Genomic DNA, 26,027 nt, shown 5'->3' with positions numbered 1-26,027 from the left:
AAAGTTTTAAGGAAACCCAAAGTTAAAGAAGATTATGTTTTTTGACGGAAAAAAAATGCCCAAAGTCCATAAATCTGTGAAGGGGTAAAAGACCACAAACTGGGAAACTCAAGAAATCTGTTAAACTAAATCAGCTCGTTGGGTGGGAACGTGCATGTCAACTTAAAGTTAGTGGCTCCCTGGTCTGAAGAACTTGACCATAACATGATTAGTGGTTAACTTATTTAAAGAATGTGTACATCGCAGTGGGGGTTGGCCAGCCCATTTGCTATAAAAATGGGCATTCAAGTAACACTTATAGTAGGGTGTATAATATTAGGTGTTAAGGAATGTACAGACTTTTTTATCCTAAGAAAACTTCACTAGGCTACTTAAACTGTGGCTACATTTTATTTACCAGTTTTTAAAAACAGTCTTCTCCCTTTCTGTGGACAAATATATACTCTCGTAAAAATAAACAAAGTTTAAGAAAAAAAAATACCCAACACCTATTTTAGGCTTTATTACCTGACTTGTTTTAATGGAATGCTTTGCTAATGTGGTGCTAATGTAGCCATTTGGATTAATAACCAAACATGCCCACACTTCTTTAGTGTCTTTCTCCTCTGGTGCTCTCTTCAGTAGCCTGGTTTTGTTTAGAAAGTTTTAACATTTGAAAGAAACTCAGTAGGTAGAATTAGTGTTAAGATAGTATGTAACTGGCATCAGCCCTGTGGGTATCTCTCAACTGTGGGCATGACTGGTGCCTTGATGAAAGTTCTAGTGCACAAAAAAGGGTGAAAAGAGGACATAGTTGAAGGTTTGCAACAAAAAGAAGGAAGCAGAGAATCCGGGATTTAAAGGGTGAGTTAAAAAAAGGGAAAGGGGGGGGGTGAAGAATGTAAATGAAAATTTTATGGGAAGCTGAGATTTATGAGGAGAGTGAAGTTTGTTGAAAAGGAGCAAAAGGTGAAGAAAGTAATAAGAGAACGCAAGTAAAGGGAGGGGAAAATGGAGTTACGGTGATAGAGCTGCACATGTATTCAATACGACTCCCTCTTCTGACCTGAAAGACCAGCTCACACTGTTATCAGTACTTCCTTTGTCCGGTATCTGGAGTCCAACAAAGTAGCAAATGCCATGGGGTTAATTTCTTTTCCCACAGCAACCCTGCCCAGATTTGAGTCCTTGGGTTGCGGTTCTAGATCAGGAACAGCCAACAAATCTGACTTAGCAATGGACTTAGGGACTAGGGAAATTCCGTGGCTTATCTAAGAACTAAAATCTGTTCTTGAGTGTATTTGAACTCTCAACCCAGTCTTGTTTCCCTCCCTCAACTGCTAGGTCAGACCTCCTGGTACTGGGTTGGACTTTTGAGGTCCCTTCTTGACGTAGGCTCCAGGATCTGAGCTGCTGAGTGATGAGTGACAGAGTGCACCTCACTTGGGTCCCTCCCAGCATAACCAGGGACAAGAGGAGGTGGAGATGAAGCCCCCTGTGCACCTGCCCCAGACCCATGGCTGCTTCCTCTGGTCACTCAGCAGTAGAATGCAGACAGGCATGCTTTCAGCAGACATACACCTCAGGTTTTGAGTGTTGTGTAAAGACTGGAGTAAATGGACCTGGTTCCCTGTGTTTGCCTGTGGTCCAGAGCTCAAAGGATTATGGTGTGGGATACAGATGGGACTCAATCACATCTCCACTCTTATTTAAGGATAGTTTATTTTCTCTTCTTCAGATTTATCCATTATATTCTGAAGGCAAGTACAGACACAGACACACACACACACACACACACACACACACACACACACACACTTTAGTGTCTATAGGTAAGACCTACTGATGTAATTGGTGTTGTGGTAGTAGGCTATGCAACAGAAGTTGTTTCTGCACTTGGGGAAATTACATACAGCTAAGAATAAACTTGCTCACTCAGAATAGATTTTTAGGTCCCACACATCCTGGAAAAACTGTTCCTTAGTGCTTGTCTATCTATTATTGAAAACAGGGTATCTAAGGTAGAGATTCATTTCAAACTTTAGCTTGATAAAGTAAAAAAAAAAAAAAATGATACTAGTTTTACACGTATGAGTTTTATTTGTATATTTTGGACACTGGCCGGATAGCTCAGTTGGTGGGACTTGGTGCCGATGAAATTCAAGTTGCAGGTTCATTCTCAAAAGAGGTGTTCTGGGAGCAGAGCTCAGTGGACCCTGGGGGAAGGGTCAGGACTTTTCTACTCAAGAGACCCAGCGGTCTCTTGGGGTTTATGTCCTTCCCCTGAAAGAAGTTGTCCCTTAAATGTTTCCAGAAAGGAGGATAGGGAAAGGCAAGGAGATGTGACCAGCCATGGGAACACCCACTTGCCCTCATTAGGACAGACCCTCGCTGCTGATGGATGTGGAGAGAAAAGATGGCAGACTGCATGAGAGGACACACACTTTGTACCCCCTCTGTGCCCTGTCAGCTGTCCCTTCTTCTCTGGACAGAGTAGGAGGTTTTATGCTATTTTGCAAAGCTATCAGAATTATGCTAGAAGGTCATCTAGAATCATTTATTTATTTATTTATTTATTTATTTATTTATTTATTTATTTATTTCCTGTCTATGTTATTACTGCTTTATCAGAACACTAACCTTTCCTCTATATGTAGAGCAATCTAAGATGTGAGTATCTCCAGAATGCTGTCAAAAAGAGTTTCACAGAAAGCCAGGGAAAGGGCCAAGGCTGCACAGAGCTGGCCCAACCATTTACTGTATGCGAAGAATTTCAGTTTAATTACCTAGATATTTTGCACAGATTGGAAAGGAGGGAATGAAAGGCATTTTGTGGTGTTCTGAGGAATGGCAGCCTGACATCAATACAGAATTTTCTTCTGACTTCACCACGTCCAAAGGTTAGTTAGCTTTACTGCTTGTTGCCAGCTACCCCCTCTCTCTATATATATTATGTGCGTTACATATATATCATCTCCCAGCTAGAGCTTTCATTGGACTGAAACATAGACGTAAGGCAAGAGGGTGAAAGAATGCAGATGTAGCAATTTATTGGAAAAGTAGCTTTAAGTAGGTGCTGACCACCTACTTAAAGACCTGTCATATGGGAAAGACGTGACAGTGTTTATGAACATCAATTATGTATGTATTACCTCATTCATTCCTGAATATCCCGAAGATGTTATCTACATATTTTAATTCGAAACAAAGGGAGGAAGTAGTTTGAACAAAGTAGTTTGTTCCAAATGCTCAAGTGAGATTATTTTCATTTGGGTTAGCATCTGCTCTCATCCCCAAGGAGTTTCCTTTAGTTATGGAAAATTAACATTCCAGGATAATTTAGAAAGTGCTCTCTTGGTTTGTGAGTCGGGAGTTCCAAGTTTTAATTTGAAGTCTGCTACTGACCATGTGAGCCTTGATAAGGCACCTGACATTCTGGTGCTGCAGTTTCTACATGTGAAAAAGAGTGAGGGAGGAGAGATGAAAAATACCTTACTAACTGAAAAATATATAAAAGATTAAAAACCATCTAACGTTCTGATGCTGGCAGCATTTTAAAACGTGGCTGCGCCAGGTCCAAGCATGCCATGGAGGCATGGGCAGGATGTATGCCAGGCCTACCATAATGGTGGAGATTTTTGGGCACTGACTGTGCTTCCTGTTGTCTGAATAGACATGGGGGCAATTACAGAAAAGTGGCTGAGAGCCCAGGACAGAGGAAGTAAAGGGAAGGCACAGACACAGCCACTCTGATTTGGCACATTACCAAGTTGGGATCCTCTTGACTTTATGTAACTCTGGGGCCCTCGGGCAGCTGCCGCATAAACATTAAATACTATTGCAAAGGGTCTGTGTAAAAAGCTGGATGGGAATAATGGGACTCTGATAGGTCTGGCTAGTTAGGAGCTTGTGGTTAGTCAGATGTTTGGGCTAGCAGTCTATTAATTTGATGTTGAGGAGAAGGAGGATGGCCTTTCAGTTGTGTGGGCGAAGGCCCCATTCAGGAGAGAGCCATTGTGGGTCAGGTGTGGGAGGTGGTAAGACACTAAAGAATTGTTAATGAGACACTCCTCGTGTGGGTGAAGGCTCAGAAGAGCTCTTTCTCCTGAGCTGGGACATGTTCCAGCCTCAGGTAGATAGAGTGAGGCTGATTTAGCCACAATTAGTAGAAATACTTGAAAAAGAAAGCAAACATGGTCTTATTCTTGGATCGGAGCCTGCACCTGAGTTTCAGCTCAGCTGTGGTAAAGCGCTCCAGGGCACTCCAAATGCTGTGTATTCATTGAAGGTTCCTGTTTGTCTCTTCCAGCTTCTGCTTCCTGCTCCGGTACCTAATTTCTGCTCCTGCCTTCCACTTTCCTCCTAACGTGAGCTCAGCTTTCAGCTTTCTCTCAGGTTTTCCTTTCTGTTCACTGGGCCGCACCCTCCTACAGTGTGTTCTCTGTATGTTTGTAATGGAGGAGTGCTCTGTAGATCTTCGTTCCCCATTAGCAGAATAAATAATGCCCGTCTCCCCTTGTACCGTGTGAAATTCCCGTCCTCTGCTCTGTCTTTACTGACCAGAATGAATACTGTTCTAAGTCAAGTGTTAAAAATACAGAAGTCCCCTGCAGCTGAAAAAGATTTTTAATCTGATAAATAAATACATTTGGCCGATTACTTTTACATTATGTGAACAGTGATCTGTACAGGATCTCTCTAATGCCATCAACTGTACTATGATACCTAAATTTTATTTTGCATTTTAACGTATTTCCTGCTTGCTAGACAAGGACCTAGTTCTTTTAGAAGAAAACCCAATTAAAACTATGCAATGACATCTCCACTTAGTCCTGTCTTGTTAGAAGTGGTCATATAAGAATTCTGAACTCTGGGGCGTGGCTCAGTTGGTTAAGCATCCGACTTCGGCTCAGCTCATGATCTCGCAGGTTCATGAGTTCGAGCCCCGCATCGGGCTCTGTGCTGACAGCTCAGAGCCTGGAGTCTGCTTCAGATTCTGTGCCTCCCTCTCTCTGTGCCCCTCCCCCATGATGCTCTGTCTCCCTCCCTCTCTCTCTAAACATAAATAAACATAAAAAAAAAAAAGAAATTCGAGCTCCAAACAATGCCCTAATTACTTCCAACAGCATTCAATTACAGTAACATTTGATCATATTTAAATACCTCCCCTACACTTGGTAAACTAGGTTGAACCTGTCTTTAATTATTACAGTTTTTCTTTTTAGGACTCTAACCTTAGGAATGGAAGAGGACTGTTGATAAGCCATTTCCACTCAGTTCTCTTCCTTCATTCTTAAATCCCTTGGTGCTGTTTGGGAGTTTACCACTAAACTCTAATAAACTCCCTTTTATAGAGCTTTCCCTTTATGGCCATTTTTTGGTCCATTTTCTACTTTTGTTTCCTATCCAAATCTACTTGGAAAACCATTCCTATTTTTTGCTTTACTTCCTGGTGAATCATATAGCAAGTGAACCAGCAGTCTGATTTTTTTTTATGGGACTATTTTCGGGTTTTTGTAATGAAAATTCTGTCTTGCCCATGACCTGGTTTATTTTTAGGCTTATCTTAACTATTCAGGTCCTGGACCTCGGGACTAATTTATGTTATTTACCACCACCCGGGTCTTAGCAGCAAAGCCTTCCCCAGGTGTCTACTGAGAGCTTCCTGGCCACCTAAGCTGCTTCTGCATTTGCTGGATAAGGTGTTTCTCTTGGGGTAAGAGTTATTTACATATACCTAGAGACTTCTTACCCCCCACCCCTGGTGGCCATGTTACCATTGCTTATGTAAAAACTTGCAGTTTGGTAATTCTGGCTTTCATCAATGCTGGAATACCAACTATTTGGTGTTATTTAGGATTGGTAGTACCAGCTAGAACACCTGTGCTCACCTCACTTTTATTCCACACTTTATAGGCAGTTCATGAATTCCTAGTCTATTATGACCTTTCACTCCCCATTACAATAGTTTTATTCTCCACTGAGTTGTTTTGTTTTTGTTTTTAAGTAGGCTCCATGCCCAGCGTGGAGCTCTAACTCATAACCCTGAGATCAAGAGTGGCAAGTTCTCCATACTGAGCCAGCCAGGCGCCCTTCTCCATTGGTTTCTGAGAAGATTCTAGCTTTGTTGGGCTGTGCTGTCTTCTGGATGTCCTAATAAAATAGTTTGTCTCTTTAAAATTATTACATTTATCTGTCAGCTTTGACTTACTTCAAAATATTATGCCTAGTGGGTAAAATAATATGCCAAATTAAGAGTATAAGCAGAGGGGACTAAAAGATACTTTATCAAATTGTCTTTTCCTCATCCCCAAAGTTAAATGCTCTTCCTCTCCTTTAAATTTATCCCCTTCAGAATCTTACAAAAGTCTGTTCTGCTTTTACTAGGCACTTGAATCAAATAAACTTCTGTGTGTGATGACATTTTCTCCTAATTTCCTGTCTGTGGAAACATTTTTTATGTGCTTTTGTGTGTATGTGGTGGCTTGTCTAAGCCTCTCTCTGCAATCCAGCCCTAGCTCCACCTGTCCTTGGTGGCAGCTACACTTGGGGCAGCCAGGCAGTTGGGGAAAGGAATTCAGGAGTGCTTCCTGGCCTTAAAGAGAACTCTTTAAGAGAATCATAACAGGCTTAGTGTTCCTGTGAGAATTGACAGGTAAGGGCAAAGAGCCTTTAGCTGACAAAGTAAAAGCAGGGTGCCTCTCAGCAGAGCACTAACTCATCTTGGCCAGTGCTTGTTAAAGCTGCCCTTTTCCTTTTCCTAGAAGTTTCAGGCACCTGCAAGAGAGACTTGTGTGGAATGTCAGAAGACAGTCTACCCGATGGAGCGTCTCTTAGCCAACCAGCAGGTGTTTCACATCAGTTGCTTCCGGTGCTCCTATTGCAACAACAAACTTAGGTAAGCCAACCAAACCAGCTATCTCTGTACAGTTGGACCTCCGGAGGGCATGTTTGGCTTTTAGAGCACTGGTGCTAAAAGCTGTTATGCCAAGAGCACGCTGTTGAAAGCCCTTGAAAAACATAAAAAGTATCATTTAGTGACAAGTATTTCATATCAAATGATAGTGGTGTTTGGAACATCTTAGTACATTGATATTTTAATTTACATGGAGCTTAAATCTTATGGGTGGCAGGTAAAACCCCCCTGTGACTTAATTTAGTAGAATATTTTCCTTTGGTCTCACAGAATCTTTTTTTTTTTTTTTTAAGTTGATTTATTTATTTGAGAGAGAGAGAGAGAGAGAGAGAGAGAGCTTGGGAGGGGCAGAGAGAGGGAGAGAGAATCCCAGGCAGGCTTCACACTGTCAGCACAGAGCCTGATGTGCGGCTTGAACCCACGAACCGTGAGATCATGACTTCAGTCGAAACCAAGAGTCGGATGCTCAACTGACTGAGCCACCCAGGCACCCCTTTAAAGCTAAGAAATCTTAAGAGTTTAGGGTTGCCTGGGTGGCTCAGTCAGTTGAGCATATAACTCTAGATTTCGGCTCAGGTCTCGATCTACAGTTTCGTGAGTTCGAGTCCTACATTGGGCTCTGCAATGACACCGCAGAGCCTGGTTGAGATTCTCCCTCTCTCTGTGCCCCTCTCCCACTTGCACTCTCTCTGCCTCTCTCAAAATAAATAAATTAAAAAAAAAAGAGTATAGTTGTTTAAGCCCTTACTTGAAAATGTCCCAAACACTGTATAAATGGTAATAATAGCAATGATAATGGGCACTGAAGAGCACATATTCTGTATATTGCTTCTTTTTATGTGTGACAAAATAATTATGTATCATTTCTTCCAAGTAACTCAAAGTATGGATATAAATGTGGCCATTTGGGGACATATTCCATATGAACTCATTTTAATCATAGAGTTTTAGAGAAGAAAGTAACCAGGATGTCACTTCCTCCAGCTTTCCTTTCAGAGCAAGCATTCCTTCTAAAATACTCTTGAGGGGCACCAGGGTGGCTCAGTCAGCTGGGTGTCCAGCTCTTGATTTTGGCTTGGGTCAGGATCTCACAGTTCATGGGTTCCAGCCCTGCATCGGGCTCTGTGCTGACATCATGGAGCCTGCTTGGGATTCTCTCTCTCTCTCTCTCTCTCTCTCTCTCTCTCCCTCTCTTTGTGCCCCTCACTCAGTCTCTCAAAAATAAATGAAAATACTCTTGAAAGACGTGCTGGCGTCTGTGTGGCACTTCCACAGGGGTCGATACCGCACTACCTTGTTCCAGTGTGGGGTAGCTCCAGCCCAACAACTTTTCCTTCTGTTGAGCGAAAACGTTCCTCTGTAACTTCCGCTCCTTGGTTCTTTTTCTGCCCACGGTATTACTTTTTTTCTCCAAAGCATATTTTTCTAAGCTTCTGAATTTTTGTATCTCTTCTGTGGAAATGCTCTTGTTTTCATACCCCCTTCGAACTGTGTTACCCTGCAAGAGACACCAACTCTCCTAAAGGCCTGTCCAGCACTGACATTAGGGTAGATTTACTTCCCAGCTACTGTGCTCCTATTAACCACATTCATTCACTAGTGTCTTGTGAGTGCAAACCATTTGCAAAGCATTATACCTACTCCTGTAGATATGTATTTTTAAATTATAACACAAATGGGAAACAAGGAGGAAAATGATTCAGCTTTGTACAAAGGAAAATATCATTATAAGTAGTGAAAGGTTATAAATGCTTAGGAAATATATGAGTGGTCAGAGATAGGTGGGATAGTCTAGGGAAGACTTCTTGGAAGAAATTTGTTTTTTAAACAGTTTTGACAGAGGGGAGTTTGAAAATAGGAAGATGTACCACATGAATGTCTTGTGAAGCTTTAGGCCTAGAAGTGAGCATGTTTTTTATAAGGGTAATAAAACAAACGTGCTTGAAAGGGAGGGGGTAAAGAATCCTAGGTGATTGATGTGCTTTTAAAGGTATTTTTCTCACTTAGCAACTTCTGAAAATACTGAAGTTGCCAAATTTCAGCCTGCTAGTATAAGTAAGAGTATATAGATACCTCAACGTTATGCTCTTTTCTTTTAACAACAGTCTAGGAACATATGCATCTTTACATGGGAGAATCTACTGTAAGCCTCACTTCAATCAACTCTTTAAAGCTAAAGGCAACTATGATGAAGGCTTTGGACACAGACCACACAAGGATCTGTGGGCAAGCAAAAATGAAAATGAAGGGACTTTGGAGAGACCAGCCCAGCTTCCAATTGCAGGGGAGACCCCTCAGAGCCCAGGGGTCGAAGATGCCCCCATTGCTAAGGTGGGTGTGCTTACAGCAAGTATGGAAGCCAAGGCATCCTCTCAGCCAGAGAAAGAAGACAAGCCAGCTGAAACCAAGAAGTTGAAGATAGCCTGGCCACCCCCCACTGAACTTGGTAGTTCAGGAAGTACCTTAGAGGAAGGGATCAAAGTATCCAAGCCCAAATGGCCTCCTGAGGATGAAATGAGCAAGCCTGAAGCTCCCGAGGATGTGGATCTGGATCTGAAGAAGCTAAGACGATCTTCTTCACTGAAGGAAAGAAGCCGTCCATTCACTGTGGCAGCTTCGTTTCGAACCACTTCAGTCAAGAGCCCCAAAATCCTATCCCCACCTATAAGGAAAGGCTGGAGCATGTCAGAGCAGAGTGAGGAGTTTATAGGAGGAATGGCAGCAGAAAGGAAACAAGTGGAAAATGCCAGTGCCTCCGAAAAGAATGGTAGTGTGGGAAAAACAACCAGGCAAAACAAAGAATCTAAAGGAGAGGAGGCAGGGAGGAGAAGTAAGGAAGATCATGATTTCGAGATGGGGAGTGAGAATCTTATAGAAAATGGTGCAAGCTTAGATGAAAATGATAGAAACCTCAAAGAGCAGTCCCCACTAGAGCCCAAGTCTACAAATTGGTCCAGCTTTGCAGAAAGCACCTCCCCTAAAGAATTCACTACCCAGCATCAGAAATCCCAGGATGTGGGATTCTGGGAGGGAGAAGTAGTCAAAGAGCTGTCTGTGGAGGAACAGATAAAAAGAAATCGGTACTACGATGAGGATGAGGATGATGAGGAATGACAGACTGCAACGGTGCTGGGCCTTAAATCTGTGTTAGTGTTAGCAAGCCACTGCCCTTTATCAAAGCGATGCACCGTAAACAGGTGTCTTAGCATGAACTGTCATTTATGTGGAAACAGTTCTGGAGGAGTTCTTGCTTCAAAAAAATCCCATACTGCAGCTTAAGTGAACCAATTCTAAACGCTATAGATAATATTACTTCAGTCCTCTATTTTAGCAATGATGATATACATAAGTGCTTTAAGGTCTTATGGGGGCGGGGGGCGGGTATGCCAACTGATGTAGTTCAGACTCCACTGTATTCCCAAAAGGCAGTACAAAAATAGACGATTAGTAGCACATTGTCGCACTTCAACTATGGAATTAGGGAACACACAGAAGGGGTTTAGGGACCTAAACATTATGACTGAACGCACTTTAGTATAAAGGGCACAGTTTGTATATTTTTAAATGAATACCAATTTATTTAGCATTCATCTGTTAAGAAATCAAATATGTAATCTTTAAAACATTTTTAGGTTAATTTTCTCACTCTGATATACATGGGGAATTTCTTGCTTTGCATCCCATTCTCTAAGCCACATCCTGAATTGGATTACTGAGATATAACACAACTGTTCTTTTGGGGCACTTTTTGAGCACATTTGGTGCTTGGAGAGATCCACTCTCTCTCAAATAAGCTCTGGTATTTGCCAATGAGTCTGACTACACCCCAAGTGATTGCTTTCTTCTTTGGTGGTATCTATGGGCTCATCATATACTGAAAACTACAATATTTTTATAAGATCTTTTGTACTGCTGTTTGCCATGTTGCATGTTAAAGCAAAGTGAGGAGTTTAAAGAAGGAATAACGGAAAAAACTGCCTTAACTCACTTGAGCTCAGACCCCCACGCCCTATATTCCACTTCTGATATCCCCTTTCTGGGACACTAGTTTTTTAAATACATACCATCTCTGAAATGTATTGATTTTTATGGCAGACAGTATTCCCAGGGTGCAATTAAACCAATTATAGGCCTTTGTGTGTGGGGGGGGGGGGCGGTTCTAGTAGTTAAGGCTATGGAACATAAACTTGAGTACACTAGTTGTACATAATCGATATTCCAAATTGTATGTGGGGAGAGAGATGTTTTAAGCCATAGGCTTTCCTTTGTCCTGCATTTTTAGAGATTTAGCTCTAATATTTTTTAGAGATGTAAAATATTCTGCTTTCTTATAGTCTTGCTTAGTCTGAAACATTTTTATTCAATAAAGCTTTTAATTTACATCTAAACTTTTCAATGTTCCTTTTCCATTATTATTTTACATTATGACAGTGTCTCAAGACCTTTTACTTTAGCAGTCTGGGAAGAAAGGCACATGGGTCTGATGCATTTTAAGTGAAGAGAGGTGTTATGAATATATCTCCCCACTAGGTGGTGGCATTGGGTCGATCTTGGGCTTTGATCTTTCCTAAAAGAGGACAAATTTTTCTGAAAAATTGAGAGCAACTTGGCAAGAAACTTAGTGTGTACATTCAAAATGAGCTGTGTGTTTTAACAATTCAAACTCTGGTGGTGGTTTTTTATTGTTAATTGTACTCAACATTTAATAATTCACCTTACAATTATGCCTAACATGCTAAAGGGAATTTCCAAATGTCTCTGCTTGAAAATGGATGTTTTCCACCCTGGGCAGAGGCATAGTTGGTTGTTTGATTTCCTTGCCTGTAGAGGCAACTGCCCCAATAGTTAAAACGCTTTTTGTTGTTGTTGTTGTTGTTGTTAATGGAAGTGTGGGAGTGTGGATTTCCTTGGAGATAAACACACTTTTTGAGTCATCTGTTACATGTTCCAGGGTCTTGCCTGGTCTTCCAAATGGATGGCAGGGTACTACTTTCTGCTCTTGGTACCATCACAGGCTGAAGTCCTTTAGAAAGTCCTGTTCACTGAACAGTTAATCCAGAAGCTCCTGATGACATTCATAAACTATCGAATCCTGGCTTGAGTTTAGCTGCCTTTACTGTATGACTCTGCTGCCCCAACCCATCCACATGGTACTCACTGAGCCTACTGATTTTATACAAAAAAGTCTGCGTACCTATGGCCAGTATTTATGGATATCAGTTGAGTATGTCACCATATATCAGGTATGCAGGGACTGAGATTAACCTTAGAAGAAATGTTTTCTTTGCCATTCAAAGACTAAGACAGATATATTATAGGGACAGAGAGTAGAAACAAGGACTAGCTCCATATCAATATAATAAAAGGTGGTTCTTATCAAGAGAATGACCAGGTAACACTAAACATCCTTAGAAAACAAAAGAACCTATAGCCAAAGTGTTTCTCTCAGCTTTCTGAATGAAGGCAACTTGTTTGGGCTTGGTAGGTCAGTGGTGGCAACAGGTCCTGTTGGTGAAGCAAGAAAAGGGGCCAGCTTGTAACCTGAGATGGTTAAGGAGACTCTTCATGACTACTACAGGACCAACTTAGTTCTACCAGCTTGCTGGTTGAATCACTCCTGGACAAAGTGAAAGTGGCAGAAAGTTTACATTCATTACACATTTCCTTAACTATATATTTTCTCACACTCAAGATGTCGAGAAATGGTACAAATGTGTTTTGGGGGGGGGGGGATAGACCTTGAGACCAAGATCGCTGTGTGCTTGGGCCCGCATGCCAAATTCTTTGTCCCCTGGGGCTCTGATTTGAATTCCCAGGAATCAGCGAGAATTCACTTCTTGTTCACCCTTGTGGTGCCTGGGTGGTTCAGTTGGTTAAGCATCAGGTCATGATTTCACGCTTTATGGGTTTGTGCCCCTCATCAGGCTCTCTGCTGTCAGCACAGAGCCTGTTTCAGATCCTCTCTCTCTCTCTCTCTCTCTCTCTCTCTCTCTCTGCCTCTACCCTGCTTATACTTCCTCCCTCTCTCAAAAATAAGTAAACATTACTACTATACAATACAATACAATACAATACAATACAATACAATACAATACAATACAATACAATACAATACAATACACCTTGAATATAGGGTGGTAGTTACCACTAAGCTATTGCTGGGTTTGGACAAACTTGGCACCATGTAGTGGTTCTCAGACCAGCTGCAGTGGCATTGCCTATGAGTTTGTTAAAAATGAGAAATGCAAACTCATAGGCCCCACTCAGACTCCCCTCCTGAATCAGAAGCAGAATCTCTTTGCTAAAAGAAACCTTTTAGCAAACCCTCCATGTGGGAGATGGGACAAGCTAATATCTGGGCTATGGTACCCTAAATTTGAGAACCTTTGAGCTAAAGCAAACCTAGTCTACTTAGGATGGCACACTTTTTTCTCCTGTTTCCTGTCCCCTTGAAACTCTAACTTCTGGTATAGGCATACCTTACTAGTTATAAAGTTACTTTATCTGTCCTTGAACAAGAGGTAGAGATTAATTTCTTTTAATCTTTTTTCAGATCATTCTAGTTAGCCTGTGGTAATTAACCTTGTAGCCAGGTTTGAACAGACAGCAACCAGAGGTCAGGAATCTCAGGCAGTTGAGGGACATTTTGAATTTAGCTTTCTGAAGGTTTGTCTGTGGCTCCCCTTCTTTTTTGTGTAGATCCACAAAAGAGTTAAATGTTTACTGTGCAAACCTAAAATTAAGGAGGTTTATAAGGGCTCAGTGTTTCAGAGTCTAAAGACTTTCTAGCTCAGAAGCCCTGCTCTACCACGATCCTATATAACTTTGGGCAAGCTGTTTGATCTCTATGGACCTCAGTTTACCCATCCATAAAATAGTAAATAAAACAATACCTACTTCATAGAATGATGGAGTTAAATACCTGGTGTAAAATGTTCAGTGCAGTACCTGGCACTTGGTGAGCCTCATTAAATATTCGCTATCATTTATTTTTCTTTTTCCTTTGTACTTTTCTTTGTATGATATCCTTTGGCTATTTTCCCATTTCCTTTTACCCATGAGAAAAATAAAAGGATTTTGAAAAGTTCATTTTAGGGGATAAAACAGTGAAAGGGAATTGAGATCATGGAAGGACTCGAAGGAAGGAAAAGGTTAGGAACAAAAAACGCTAGAGGTGGAAGGAAGAGCGGTTAGGGGGAACCATCCGAGATGGCGAGGTAGACCCCAATGAAAGCCTGCTCTGCTAGGAGCAGAGACGCAGGTCTGGACTGCCTGGCAGCGGGAACAGCCTTCGAGACTGCTGGGCTAAGAAAGAGGAGTGTCCCCTTAATGGAGCTAGGCCTGAAATAAGGGGTGTGGCCGTGGCTGGCAGAGAGAGAGAGAGAGAGAGAGGAGAGAGAGAGAAGAGAGAAGAGAGAAAAGAGAGAGAGAAGAGAGAGAGGAAAGAGAGAGAGAGAGAGGAGAGCGACAGGAGAGACAGAGGAGAGAGAGAGAGAGAGAGAGAGAGAGAGGAGAGCGAGAGAGGAGAGAGAGAGAGGAGAGAGAGAGCGAGAGAGGAGAGAGAGAGCGAGAGAGGAGAGAGAGAGCGAGAGAGGAGAGAGAGAGGGAGAGAGGAGAGGAGCAGAGGAGAGGGAGAGGGAGAGGGAGAGGGAGAGGGGAGAGGGGAGGGAGAGGGAGAGGGAGAGAGAGAGAGAGAGAGAGAGAGAGAGAGAGCGCGTGGCTGAAACTCACAGCAAAAATGGGCGGGACCAGAATTGAGGGCCTGCGGGGCAGGTGGAGGCGGGGCGGAGATGGGAGGGGCATGGCCCGGCGGGGGGCGGGGTCCCAAGGAGAGGCGGCCCTGGTGTCTGCCGCTGCGGTCCGGGAGGTGGGTGGGCGGGGAGGTGAGATGGGCGGTGAAGAGGCCCGGCCCCACGGAGGAGGCGGGCTGAGACGGGCCGGGGACCCGAAGGGGCCGGAAGGGGTGGCTGCCGGCTCGGCCCCGCCCCGGGTCCGCCTCCCCGCGGGTTCCGTTGGCTGTGGCGGCAGCTGAGGCTGTGGCGGCGGTGGCCGCGGGGCGGGCGTAAGATGGCGACAGCGGCGGCGGGAGCCCTGGGCCTGCTGTGGAGTTGGCTGTGGAGCGAACGCTTCTGGCTGCCCCAGAACGTGAGCTGGGCCGACCTTGAGGGGCCGGGCGACGGCTACGGCTACCCGCGGGCGCGACACATCCTCTCGGCATTCCCAGTGGCGGCGGGCATATTCTCCGTGCGGCTGCTCTTCGAGCGGTGAGAGCCCGCGAGCGAGTGGCGCGGAGGGTCGGGGCCGGGGCCGGGGCCGGGGCCGGGGAGCGGACCGGTGGAACCGGCTCGGGGCGGGGAGAGGCCGAGCACCGGAAGCAGAATTGGCGGGGAAGCCCGGAAGCAGGGGGCTGGGGGAGCCCGGGCTGCAGCGCGGGATGTTCGGAGGGTGGCGGAGGTGGTCGCGGAGCCTAGGTAAAGACAGTTTGGGGCGTGGACAGTGGAAGAACGAGAGTCTAGGGGAGGCCGGGCCCTTTCCCTTTTTAGATCCCGGAGGCCCTGGGAGTGGAGGGGGGGGCTTCTTCTGGGCCTGCTCCCAGCCTACAGGGATCCTGCAGACAGGAAACAGGTTGAGTGTGTAAGCTGCGGCCGAGAACCCGAACACCCGAAGAGAGAAACAGGAAAGGGCCACAGGAACCAGAACTAGTTGGGGCTGTGGAAGCTGAACGGTTAACGTTAAGAGCCAACCTTTCCAAACGAAAGGAGCGGGTTTTTGGGAATCTGAGATTTGTGAGGACACTTATGAGAGTTGAGGGGAGCAGGGTTAGGCCCCAAGCCTTGCTTTGTCAGTTCATGGACATTTTTGTGCATGTGTAAATTTCCAAAAACTGCTACCAGAGCCCGCAAGAGAGTGGAAATCTGGTAGGGATAAGGCGTGGTGGAGCCTGGGGTTCCAAAGTCTAGAAAGGTGTCAGATTAGTTGCGGAACAGGCCTTAGAGGCCTGAGATGGAAGGAGGAGTGGTCATTTTGAAAGGAAGAGATCTGTAAGGCTTATCAGAGGAAAGCTATATTGAGCTGGCTTCTAAGTGAGTTTAGCAGAATCACAGTTCTTTTTCTGACCGCGTGTTCTTGATAAAAGTGATTTCACTTTTCCTTAAGTGAGTAGTTGGTACCTACTGTCTAAGATGAAATGTTCACAGAGGACTTGATGTGGCGATTTTATACTGTGGGCTTACAGCTGTGGGTGATTTTGATCAAATCTACTCTGCAGAAAAGGAGACTTATTTCTTCATAGGTCTCAGGTAATGAGGATGCACTTTGACATCGTTTGTTCATTTGGCCCTTATCTGGAGCAGAAACGCCCTTTCTAGGACGGGAATATACTGCAAATAAAGAATCTATTACTCTCTGAAGAATTAGTTATTATGTGTTTTGGGTTACTTTTCAAAAGTGCCTACTACTTCTGACACAAAAATCTTTCACAAAATATTTCTTTTCTGTAGCCAGCTTGTCATTCATCCATTTGTTCATAGTGTTTGTGTATTGTTATCAAAGTGCTCTCCGTCAGACGTTCAGGTACAAAAATCAAGATGCTTTTAACTGAAGCAAATGAAACTGAAAGATCTGAATGCCTTTTCTGGGCCCTTGGGACCTTAGTGTTACAGTTTTTTAAGTATAGGCATTGTATTAAGTATTCCTGGGGTGGGAGTACAAACCACTTTTCCCTCTTAGGAATAACTTAGATCTGGGTACTCTCCACCTTGGCAGCTGTATATGAGGGCTGAAAAAAGAGAAAGACAGTGTAATGACTAAAAAGGAAAATACACCAATTTAAGACAAAAAATTTAATTGTCCTAGGAAAATATTCTCTGCTTTTTATATAAATGTATACCAATATGGAAGTTTATTCACGTTACTGATAAGAGGAAATAGCTTGTTTCTTATAAATACCCATTTTATATAAACTTGCATAGGGGCACCCCTGGGTGGCTCTCAGTTAAGCGTCTGACTTCGGCTTAGGTAGTGATCTCGTGGTTTGTGAGTTCCAGCCCTGCATCATGCTCACAATGATAGTACAGAGCCTGCTTGGGATTCTCTCTTCCCCCCCCCCCGCCCCTCCCCCACTTGCACGTGCATTCTCTCAAAATAATAAACTAAAAAAAAACTGCATATATCTTCAGATTTCCAAAGAGTTCCCTCAGATGGCTGTGAAGACTTCTATATCCCTGGCAGAGCCACTGGAAAAGGATCCTTTACCTGTGGGAATTCTATCTGAATGTTTCTATGGTGCTCGGTGTCAGGGGAGCAGGGGAGGATGGGAATACTGAGCTGAAAGCATTCTAGTATGATATTCCTTGGCTAGTAAGGTCAGGCATCCTGTTCATCTCATGTATGATCTTGGGAAAGTTTAACCTTGGAGGCGTTCTTGCTATTTTGTTTCTTTTTATAAAACCTACTACCTTAGTTAGAAGTAGAATTGAGTGCTGGATTAGCAGTTCCTCTCTTGCTACACTGGTCTTCCATAAAGGTAGTAGAAGCCACTCTTAAGAGTATAGGAAAAGACGTATTAGAAATATTGGTACAGCTAAGTTGTTTTTCCTACTTTTCTCATTTCTCAAATCCCATCTAATTTGTTTCTAGAAGTGACTTGGTTTCTAGTAATCATAGACTGTGTGAGCTAGGACTTTATAGACAGTAAACTAGCCTGGAAACATCCTGCAGCTTTTCAGAGGTTTCATACTCTCTGGAGGAGGAACTAGAACCAAGATCCAGATCATTTTCCCAAGCCCCGGGCTCTTTCCACTATATGGTGTAGCCATCTTTAACCTTTCCTTAAACCTCGTTTCAAGATTAAGGTTTAAGCCACCTCTTCCTAGTATTCTAGGATTTGGAAAACAAATCCATGCTCATCTTATTCTTGGTTATTTAATGTGTTTGATTTGAAGATTGTATATTTTTTCAAATTTTTGTTTCAAATTGTTCTGTATATTTTAATGAGTCTTATATTATGTCCCTTGATAAATTATGTCCCTTGTGTTGTTTTAAGAATTTCCCAAAGAATAGGGGTGCCTGGCTGGCTCAGTCAGAAGAGCATGTGACTCCTGATCTCAGGGTCCTGAGTTTGAGCCTTAGGTTGGGTGTAGAGATTATAGAGATTACTAAATAAATTTAAAAAAAAAATCTCCCAAAGAATAGAGTTTACAATTTGGTTTTACCTTCCCATCCTTCTCATCAACCATGCTGAGTATTTGTTTTTTAGTTCCCACATTCCCTGGAGAACCACAGCCTCCTCTGATAGGGATAACTTGAAAAGCCGCGGGCCATAATAAGTAAAGTGTTTGTATCTAGCTATTTTGCTAAAGAACTGCGGATAGGAGATTGTTACTTACCAAATAATGGAGGCTGCCCTCTGTGGACCTCTGTTGAGTGGCTGTATTGTGGTGGCCTGTACCTTGCAAAATGCCTCAGGTGTGGCCTGTGATCGGTAAATATTTATTGAATGTTTGAGGAGGGACCATCCTCATCTACATAGATGCCCAGAGGAGTAATCAGAATCTAGATCTCCAACCTGAAATGGATGTTTGGCTTGACTGAGAGAAATTCCTTTGTTTCTGTTGTTAAATTTCATCATATATTTGCATGTTGTGTACCTTTCTACAGCTTTTTTCTCTCTTTATCCCCTCTCCCCATACACATATTCACACTACTCTGTACCCTAACAAAACAGGGATAAGAAACTCTTCCATGTGTTTTTTTTTAAACTTCTTTTCATGTCATGTTCATGATAAAATTGTTTGAAATTTAATATCTAGTCACTTGAGCACTTGTTTCTTGGGATCAAGTAGAAGCTTGAGACACCATTGACACCATTAGAGCTGTATAGGCTCATTTATTTTGAATATGCTATTGCAATAGGAGCTCTGTATTGCCAGAAGAAAATTATTTTGTGAATTATTCAGGAGATAGATTAGAGCTCTCTCTGCTGCTCATTCATTATTCCAATCCCCTCTTCTCTCTTGTTACTTCCAAAGCAACCTCACTGGGGTGTGCAAAGAGCCTTCTCAATACCATTCTCTGTCATAGGAGACTGAACAGATTCACTTGCTAGCCTGTCATGTAACTGGTAACAAAAGTAGTGACTCTTGTGTGCACGTTTCTCAGCCACTCATTTCATCTTCCTCTCGTAAGCCTTGCTACCTCTGCTACGTACTGCTTTTTTTTTTTTTTTTTCTTGTTTTCCCCCATTTCCCCTAAATGGAGGAAGAACTTTTTTCCTCTCCCTGACAGGCCTGCTGCCTTCCTCCCAGATCCATGTCAAGTGACTGCATTGTGACCCAGTATCAGTGGGTCTTCCAGACGGGTTAGAAAGGCTTTGGGAAGAATGGACATAGCTGCTGACTGGGCTGTGAGGGAAACTGCCCATTCCATTGCATCTCTAAAGGTATTCTGTTGGGCGTTATTGAATTGTAAATCACAGAATTAAATCAGGTTTGCAGATCCAGCAGGGCAAGATTGAAAAAGATACTCACGTGGCCCTGCCCTTGTCTAAGAAGCCACCTCTTCATTAGCTCCAGATGGTCAGAAGCCTTATGTGCCCCTCCTCTTGCTGGGGAAACTTCTTTCCCCAACCCTTTCTGTGCAGTGGGTGTTGATGCTCTGCAGAAAACTGAATACTGTCATGCCTGAGGTCAGGTTCCTGGCTTATCCCTGGAGACAATATATTCAGCACAGCAAAGAAACATGTCAGATATTTTTGCTTTAGCCACTTCCTGATTCAGAAAACTAGGGTCTCCTAGATGGGTAAAGAAGAAATTAAGAGGAGGCAGCAAGTGAAATCTGCACCTTTTTTTTTTTAATTAAAAAAAATTTTTTAATGTTTATTTATTCTTGAGAGAGAGACAGAGTGAGGGCAAGCGGGGGAGGGGCAGAGAGCGAGGGAGACAATCCAAAGCAGTCTCCAGGCTCTGAGCTGTCATCACAGAGTCCAACATGGGCCTTGGAACTCACGAACTGTGAGATCCTGACCTGAGCCGAAGTTGGACACTTAACTAACGCTTACCCAACTGAGCCACCCAGGCACCCCTGCACCCTTCTTACGGAGCGGCAAGGGAGATAAACCTATTTTGGCTTCCTTTCCAGAGGTATTTTTAGGCAGATAAAAGCTGCCCTTCACTGAGTTTTGGACTCTGCTTGAACCCACTCCTACCTTATCTTTGGGGAAGTTAATTGAAATGTTACTGCAAAAGGAGCTAACCATAATCACTTCTAACTTAAAAAAAAAAAAAATCTGAAACGAGTTTTCCTAGAAACAAAGGCATTTTTCCTAGATATGAAGAATTCTCTAAAACTGTGCTGTTCAGTACAGTAGCCACTAGCTACTATAGTAGCTACTTGCTTTTGGGGATTTCAAATGTCACTAGTCCAAATGTGCTGTGTTAGATACGTTCGAAGTGTAACACACACCAGATTTTAAAGACAGTGCAGGGGGAAAAAAAAAAGAATGTAATATATCTCATTTTTAACATTGATTACAAGGAAATAACTATTTTTTAATTTATTTTTTAAGTTTATTTATTTTGAGAGAGAGAGCAGGAGAGGGGGAGAGAGAGAATCCCAAGCAGGCTCCCTGCTGTCAGCACAGAGCCCAACGACAGGCTTGATCACACAGACTGTGAAATCATGACCTGCGCTGAGATCAAGAGTCAGACATTTAACTGACTGAGCCATCCACCGTGCCTCAACATTGATTACATATTGATGTGATATTTTGGATATATCTATTTAACCAAAGTATATTATCAGAATTAACTTTACCTGTTTCTTTTTTCCTTTTCTGAATGTGGCTATTAGAAATTTTAAAATTAGGGGTGCCTGGGTGGCTCAGTCGGTTAACCATTCGACTTGGGCTCAGGTCAGGATCTCAACAGTTCCTTCCTGAGTTCCAGCCCCATGTAGGGCTCTGTGCTGACAGCTCGGAGCCTGGAGCCTGCCTCAGATTCTGTTTCCCGTTCTCTCTGCCCCTCCCCTGCTCATGCTCGCTCTCTCTCTCTCTCTCTCTCTCTCAAGAATAAATAAACATTAAAAAATAATAAGAAGAAAGAAAAGGAAAATTTTAAATTAATGTGGCCTGCATTATATTTCTGTTGAATAGTGCTGATGGGAGTAATTCAAACAAGTATTTATAACTGAAAATAATTTTATTAAAAAAAATTTTTTTAATGTTTATTTTTGAGAGAGAGAGAGAGAGAGGGAGTATGAGCGTGAGCATGAGCGGGGGAGGGACAGAGAGAGGAGGAAACACAGAATCCGAAGCAGGCTGAGCCGAAGTCGGACGCTTAACCGACTGAGCCACCCAGGTGCCCCTGAAAAGAATTTTAATATAAATTCACATTTGATTTATTTTTTTTAGGACCAGAAGGGTGATCAGTCCTAAGTATATCAGACCATGCTTTTATTTTTTAATTTTTTTTTCTGACCATGCTTTGAACAAATCTTTCTAAAAGTTGTGGCAAAAATGGGGTTTTTTAAATATAAATCATTTTCCGAATGATTTATGTGACTAGTTATAGTCTATTTTGAGTAATACTGAGTGATTGACAGTGCCTTCTAGCCAGGCATTGCTCTGTAATTTTACTTTTCTGCATATATCTTCTTAGTCGAGTAGTTCATGATCTGTAAACAAACAAGTTTGTCAAGAAGTTAAATGTATGTGGAGTGCTGCACAGCCCTGATAAGACATTGGGAATAATCACAGTATTTTGGGGCGCCTGGGTGGCTCAGTTGGTTAAGCATCTGACTTTTGGTTTTGGCTAAGGTCATGAAGTCACAATTCAGGAGTTTGAGCACCACCTTGGGCTCTGCACTGATGGTGTGGAGCCTGCTTGGGATTCTCTGTCTCCCTTTCTGCCTGCTCGCTCTCTCTCTCTCTCTCTCTAAGTAAATAATAAACATTTAAAAAAAATCACAGTATTCTATCTCTTCTCAAAATTATGGTGCTTTGTTTGTTTTTTAAGTTTATTTATTTATTTTGAGAACACACAGGGAAGGGGAGAGAGAGAGAGGGAAAGAGAGAGAATCCCTAGCAGGTTCCACACCAACACGGAGCCTTATGCGGGGCTCAAACTTACAAACCATGAGATCATGATGTGAGCCGAAACCAAGAGTCGGATGCTTAACCGACTAAGCCACCCCGGTGCCCCTGTGGTGTTTCTTAAAAAGGGTATTCCTTAAGTCTTTGGCTTCTGGGTAGTGTCAACATTTGTAAGAAGTCTCAATAACCACGCAGGGCGCGCCTGGGTGACTCAGTTAAGTGTCCATCTCTTGATGTTGGCTCAGGTCATGATCTCACCATTTGTGAGTTTGAGCCCCTAAGCCCCAAGTGGGGCTCTGAGCCGACAGTGCAGGGCCTGCTTGGTATTCTCTCTTTCCCTCTCTCTCTCTGCCCCTCCCCTGCTTGTGCTCTCTTTCTCTCTCTAAATAAATAAATAAACTTAAAAAAAAAAAAGATGTTTAAAAAAATAAGCACAGGAGGTCTCAAACCCAGTCAGGTTGTATTTGCTGTTTTAATTCTGCTTGGGGAAATCCCCTGTTATACTGAAATTGGTTAACTTGAATTTCTACTGATTCCTCAGAAATCAGGGACCTTCTCCTACATGGAGCTGGTAGGTTATCTGATGACCCAGGAGGACAGGTGGGCACATTTCCTTGAAACACTTCACCTTTTGGTTAAGAATTTAGTTTTTACCTATTTTCTTCTTTCTTCAGCAGTTATTTATTGAGAACTTAGTATCTGCCAGTTGTCAGACTGTGCCATGGATAAAAATGTAAGTCATGGTGTTTGCTCGCAGAAAGAAAGCAAGAATATCAGTGGTTTAAAATACAGTGTCATAAATGTATGCAGAAGGCTGTTATGGGAATTTGGAGGAGGTGGGTTCAGTTCCTTTTAACAGTTGTTAACTAAAATATAAGCTTAATGTCTCACTAACACACACTTGTTTCTTGGACCCTGAAGAACGGTGAAAACTTCTTAAGGAACAGTTTTTTTGTTAACCTGTTTCTCTGACCCACCTCTTGGCACTTGTACATTTGTGTATTTCTACTTTAAGTTACATTACATTACATTTAAGTTACTGTACATTAAGTTGTATCGTCATTTAAGACTGTAAGTGGAAAGATAGACCATTTAAGAAAGATAGATATGTGTAGTGAAAGAAATGTATGTATATAGTCAGAAAGGGAGAAACTCTTCAACAATGAGTGTCAGGGACCCCCAGCTATTTTTCAGCCACACTTTGAGAACTGCTGCTCTATAGCAAGTAAAATATTCACTAACTACTGTACAATAATACTACAACTTAGTCTTAAATTGTGTCCATCTGAAACATTTCAACATATATACTGTTAGTAATTCTTATTGTCTCAAGACTTACATTCCTTATAATGAGGTTAGATGTAAGCAGGAGGCTGATCCTTCTCATCACAGCACCTAGCAGTGTATCAAATTGCATAGGCACTAATTATCTTAATGCTTTAAGGCTCTGTAATAGTCTAAGTGAGGATAACTTTGATACATGTGGGAGGAGTGAAAATAGTCTGGTATAAATCCACAGTGGGTGCCTTGCCATGGTTTAGGATAATATATGCCATAGAGGTCCTTTTCTTTATAGTCTGCTTCTGCTTTAAGAGCAAATTTGCCAATTTAAAAAAAAGTCCTCGCGACACCTGGCTGGCTTAGTCCTAGGAGTGTGAGATTATTGATCTGGGGTGTGCATCTGAGTCCCACTTGGGGTGTAGAGATTACTTATAAAACTTAAAAAATGAATTAAATTAAAAAAAAGACAGAGAGGTGCCTGAATGACTTAGTCGGTTAAGCGTCAGACTTTAGTTTAGGTCACTATCTCACGGTTTGTGAGTTCAAGCCCTGCATTGCACTCATTGCTGTCAGTGCAGAGCTGGTTTCGGATCCTCTGTCCCCCTACCACTACAGGTCCCCCACTCAGGCTGTCTCTCTCAAAAAAAAAGAGTCCCTGAAGACACTATTCTTTAAAAAAAAAAAAGTCCTCAAAAGAAACTGCGTGGGGTGCTTGGGTGGCTCAGTTGGTTAAGCATCCAACTCTGATTTCAGCTCAAGTCATGATCTCACAGTTTCGTGGGTTTGAGCCCCACATCAGGCTCTACACTGAGAGTATGGAGCCTGCTTGGGATTCTCTCTCTCCCTCATTCTCTGCTCCTCCCCCACTTGCACTCTCGAAAGAAAGGAAAGGAAAGGAAAGGAAAGGAAAGGAAAGGAAAGGAAGGAAGGAAGGAAGGAAGGAAGGAAGGAAGGAAGGAAGGAAGGAAAGGAGGAGGAGGGAGGGAGGAAGGAAGGAAGGAAGGAAGGAAGGAAGGAAGGAAGGAAGGAAGAAAGAAACTGCAAAGAATACATATACGTGTACAACAAATGTGTATAGCACATGAGTTTGTAGATAGCAAATCCTATCCTTTGAACATTTTACTCAGAAGGGTGCCTGGCTGGCTCAGTCGAAGGAGTATGCAACTCTTGATCTCTGGGTTGTGAGTTCAAGCCCCACATAGGATGTGGAGATTGCTTAAAAACAAAATCTTAAAAAAAAAATTAGGGCTGGCTCAGTCGGTTGAGTGACTGACTCCTGATTTCACCTCAGGTCGTGATCCCAGAGTCATGGTATCAAGCCCTATGTCAGGCTCCACGCTGAGCATGGAGTCTACTTAAGATTTTCTCTCTCTCTCTCTCTCTCTCTCTCTCTCTCTCTCCCTCCCTCCCTCCCTCCCTCCCCCCCCATTTCCCCCTTTCTTTCTCTCTCTCCCCCTCCCTCCCTCCTACCCTTCCCTTCTCCCCCACTCACATGCGCTCTCTCTCAATCAAAGAAATGAAATTTTATTTCTTTTTAAGTTTATTTTGAGAGTGTGAGAGAGAGCTCAAGTATGAACAGGAGAGGGGCAGAGAGGGAGAGAATGAGGGGGTGACAGAATCCCAAGCAGGCTCTGCATGTGGTCAGCATAGAGCCTGACTGGGGCTTGAACTCATGAACCATGAGATCATGACCTGAGCCAAAACCAAGAGTGAGATGTTTTGTTTTTGTTTTTGTTTTTTTTTTTTCAACGTTTATTTATTTTTGGGACAGAGAGAGACAGAGCATGAACAGGGGAGGGGCAGAGAGAGAAGGAGACACAGAATCAGAAACAGGCTCCAGGCTCTGAGCCATCAGCCCAGAGCCTGACGCGGGGCTCGAACTCACAGACCGCGAGATCGTGACCTGGCCGAAGTCGGACGCCTAACCGACTGCGCCACCCAGGCGCCCCCAAGAGTGAGATGTTTAACCAACTGAGCCACCCAGGTACCCCTCAAATAAATAAAAATTTTAAAAAACATTTTTTTAAATGTTTATTTCTGAGAGGGAGACAGCATAAGCAGGGGAGGGGCAGAGAGAGAAGACGACACAAAATCCGAAGCAGGTTCCAGGCTCTGAGTTTTCAGCATAGAGCCTGACACAAGGCTGGAATTCACGAACCTTGAGATCATGATCTGAGCCGAAGTCAGACGCTTAACCAACTGAGCCACCCAGGTGCGCCGCCCCCCCCCCCCAAATTTTTTTAATAAAAAAATTTACTCAGAAAAATACACTGACATGGGTGCATATGTATAGGGGATACTCAAAATGTATGCTTGGGAGTCACCAGCACATAAATGAATAGTATTAGTATAATTTAAATGTATTATCTCATTAAAAATAACGATAGTAGCCATGTTACATGAATAGCATTTTTGAAAAGTAATTATTTTCTAAAAAAAAAAATCCAGAGAACAGCGTTGATTTTTACATTTTTGGAACTCTCTTTACTGTCTGACTTAATAGAAGATAGTTGGATTCTTCTCGCTGGCTTCTGCATTCAGGCTCTTCTTATATGTTGTTTTAGTTGAAGTATATAAATAAAAGCTGGCTTCACACAAATGTGTCATTGGAAAGGGGAAGTATTTTTTCTTTGATACAACACCAAAACATAACAAATAGTAATTTTCTTTTTCTTTTTTTCCTTTCCTCTTTCCTTTCCTTTCCTTTCCTTTCCTTTCCTTTCCTTTCCTTTCCTTTAATTTTTGAGAGAGAGAGAGAGAGAG

General features: G+C 42.8%; 2 protein-coding genes and 1 long non-coding RNA gene across 8 annotated transcripts in view; 2 read left to right on the top strand and 1 right to left on the bottom strand.

Moving 5' to 3' along the window:
- The window catches only part of LIMA1 (LIM domain and actin binding 1), an 84,585-nt gene extending 73,298 nt beyond the window's left edge, over positions 1-11,287 (top strand). For all 5 annotated transcript variants that reach the window (XM_030322573.1, XM_030322572.1, XM_030322570.2 and 2 more), the window contains exons 10-11: positions 6,744-6,877; positions 9,001-11,287. In XM_030322573.1, coding sequence (XP_030178433.1) covers positions 6,744-6,877; positions 9,001-10,009 — 1,143 coding nt within the window. In that variant the 3' untranslated portion in view covers positions 10,010-11,287. The remainder of the gene's footprint in view (positions 1-6,743; positions 6,878-9,000) is intronic.
- Positions 11,288-14,838: 3,551 nt separating this feature from the next.
- Positions 14,839-26,027, top strand: part of CERS5 (ceramide synthase 5) — a 33,723-nt gene continuing 22,534 nt past the window's right edge. The window contains exon 1 of one of the 2 annotated variants that reach the window (XM_030322575.1): positions 14,839-15,159. In XM_030322575.1, coding sequence (XP_030178435.1) covers positions 14,963-15,159 — 197 coding nt within the window. In that variant the 5' untranslated portion in view covers positions 14,839-14,962. The remainder of the gene's footprint in view (positions 15,160-26,027) is intronic. The other variant, XM_030322574.1, reaches the window with a different exon arrangement.
- The window catches only part of LOC115518963, a 28,554-nt gene continuing 21,651 nt past the window's right edge, over positions 19,125-26,027 (bottom strand). The window contains exon 2 of the long non-coding RNA XR_004343884.1: positions 19,125-19,600. This is a non-coding gene — a long non-coding RNA (uncharacterized LOC115518963). The remainder of the gene's footprint in view (positions 19,601-26,027) is intronic.

Source organism: Lynx canadensis, chromosome B4 (assembly GCF_007474595.2).
Source record: "Lynx canadensis isolate LIC74 chromosome B4, mLynCan4.pri.v2, whole genome shotgun sequence".
Taxonomy (NCBI): Eukaryota; Metazoa; Chordata; class Mammalia; order Carnivora; family Felidae; genus Lynx; species Lynx canadensis.
Note: the sequence above shows the minus strand (reverse complement) of the source record. Positions and strands in the feature narration are given on the sequence as shown.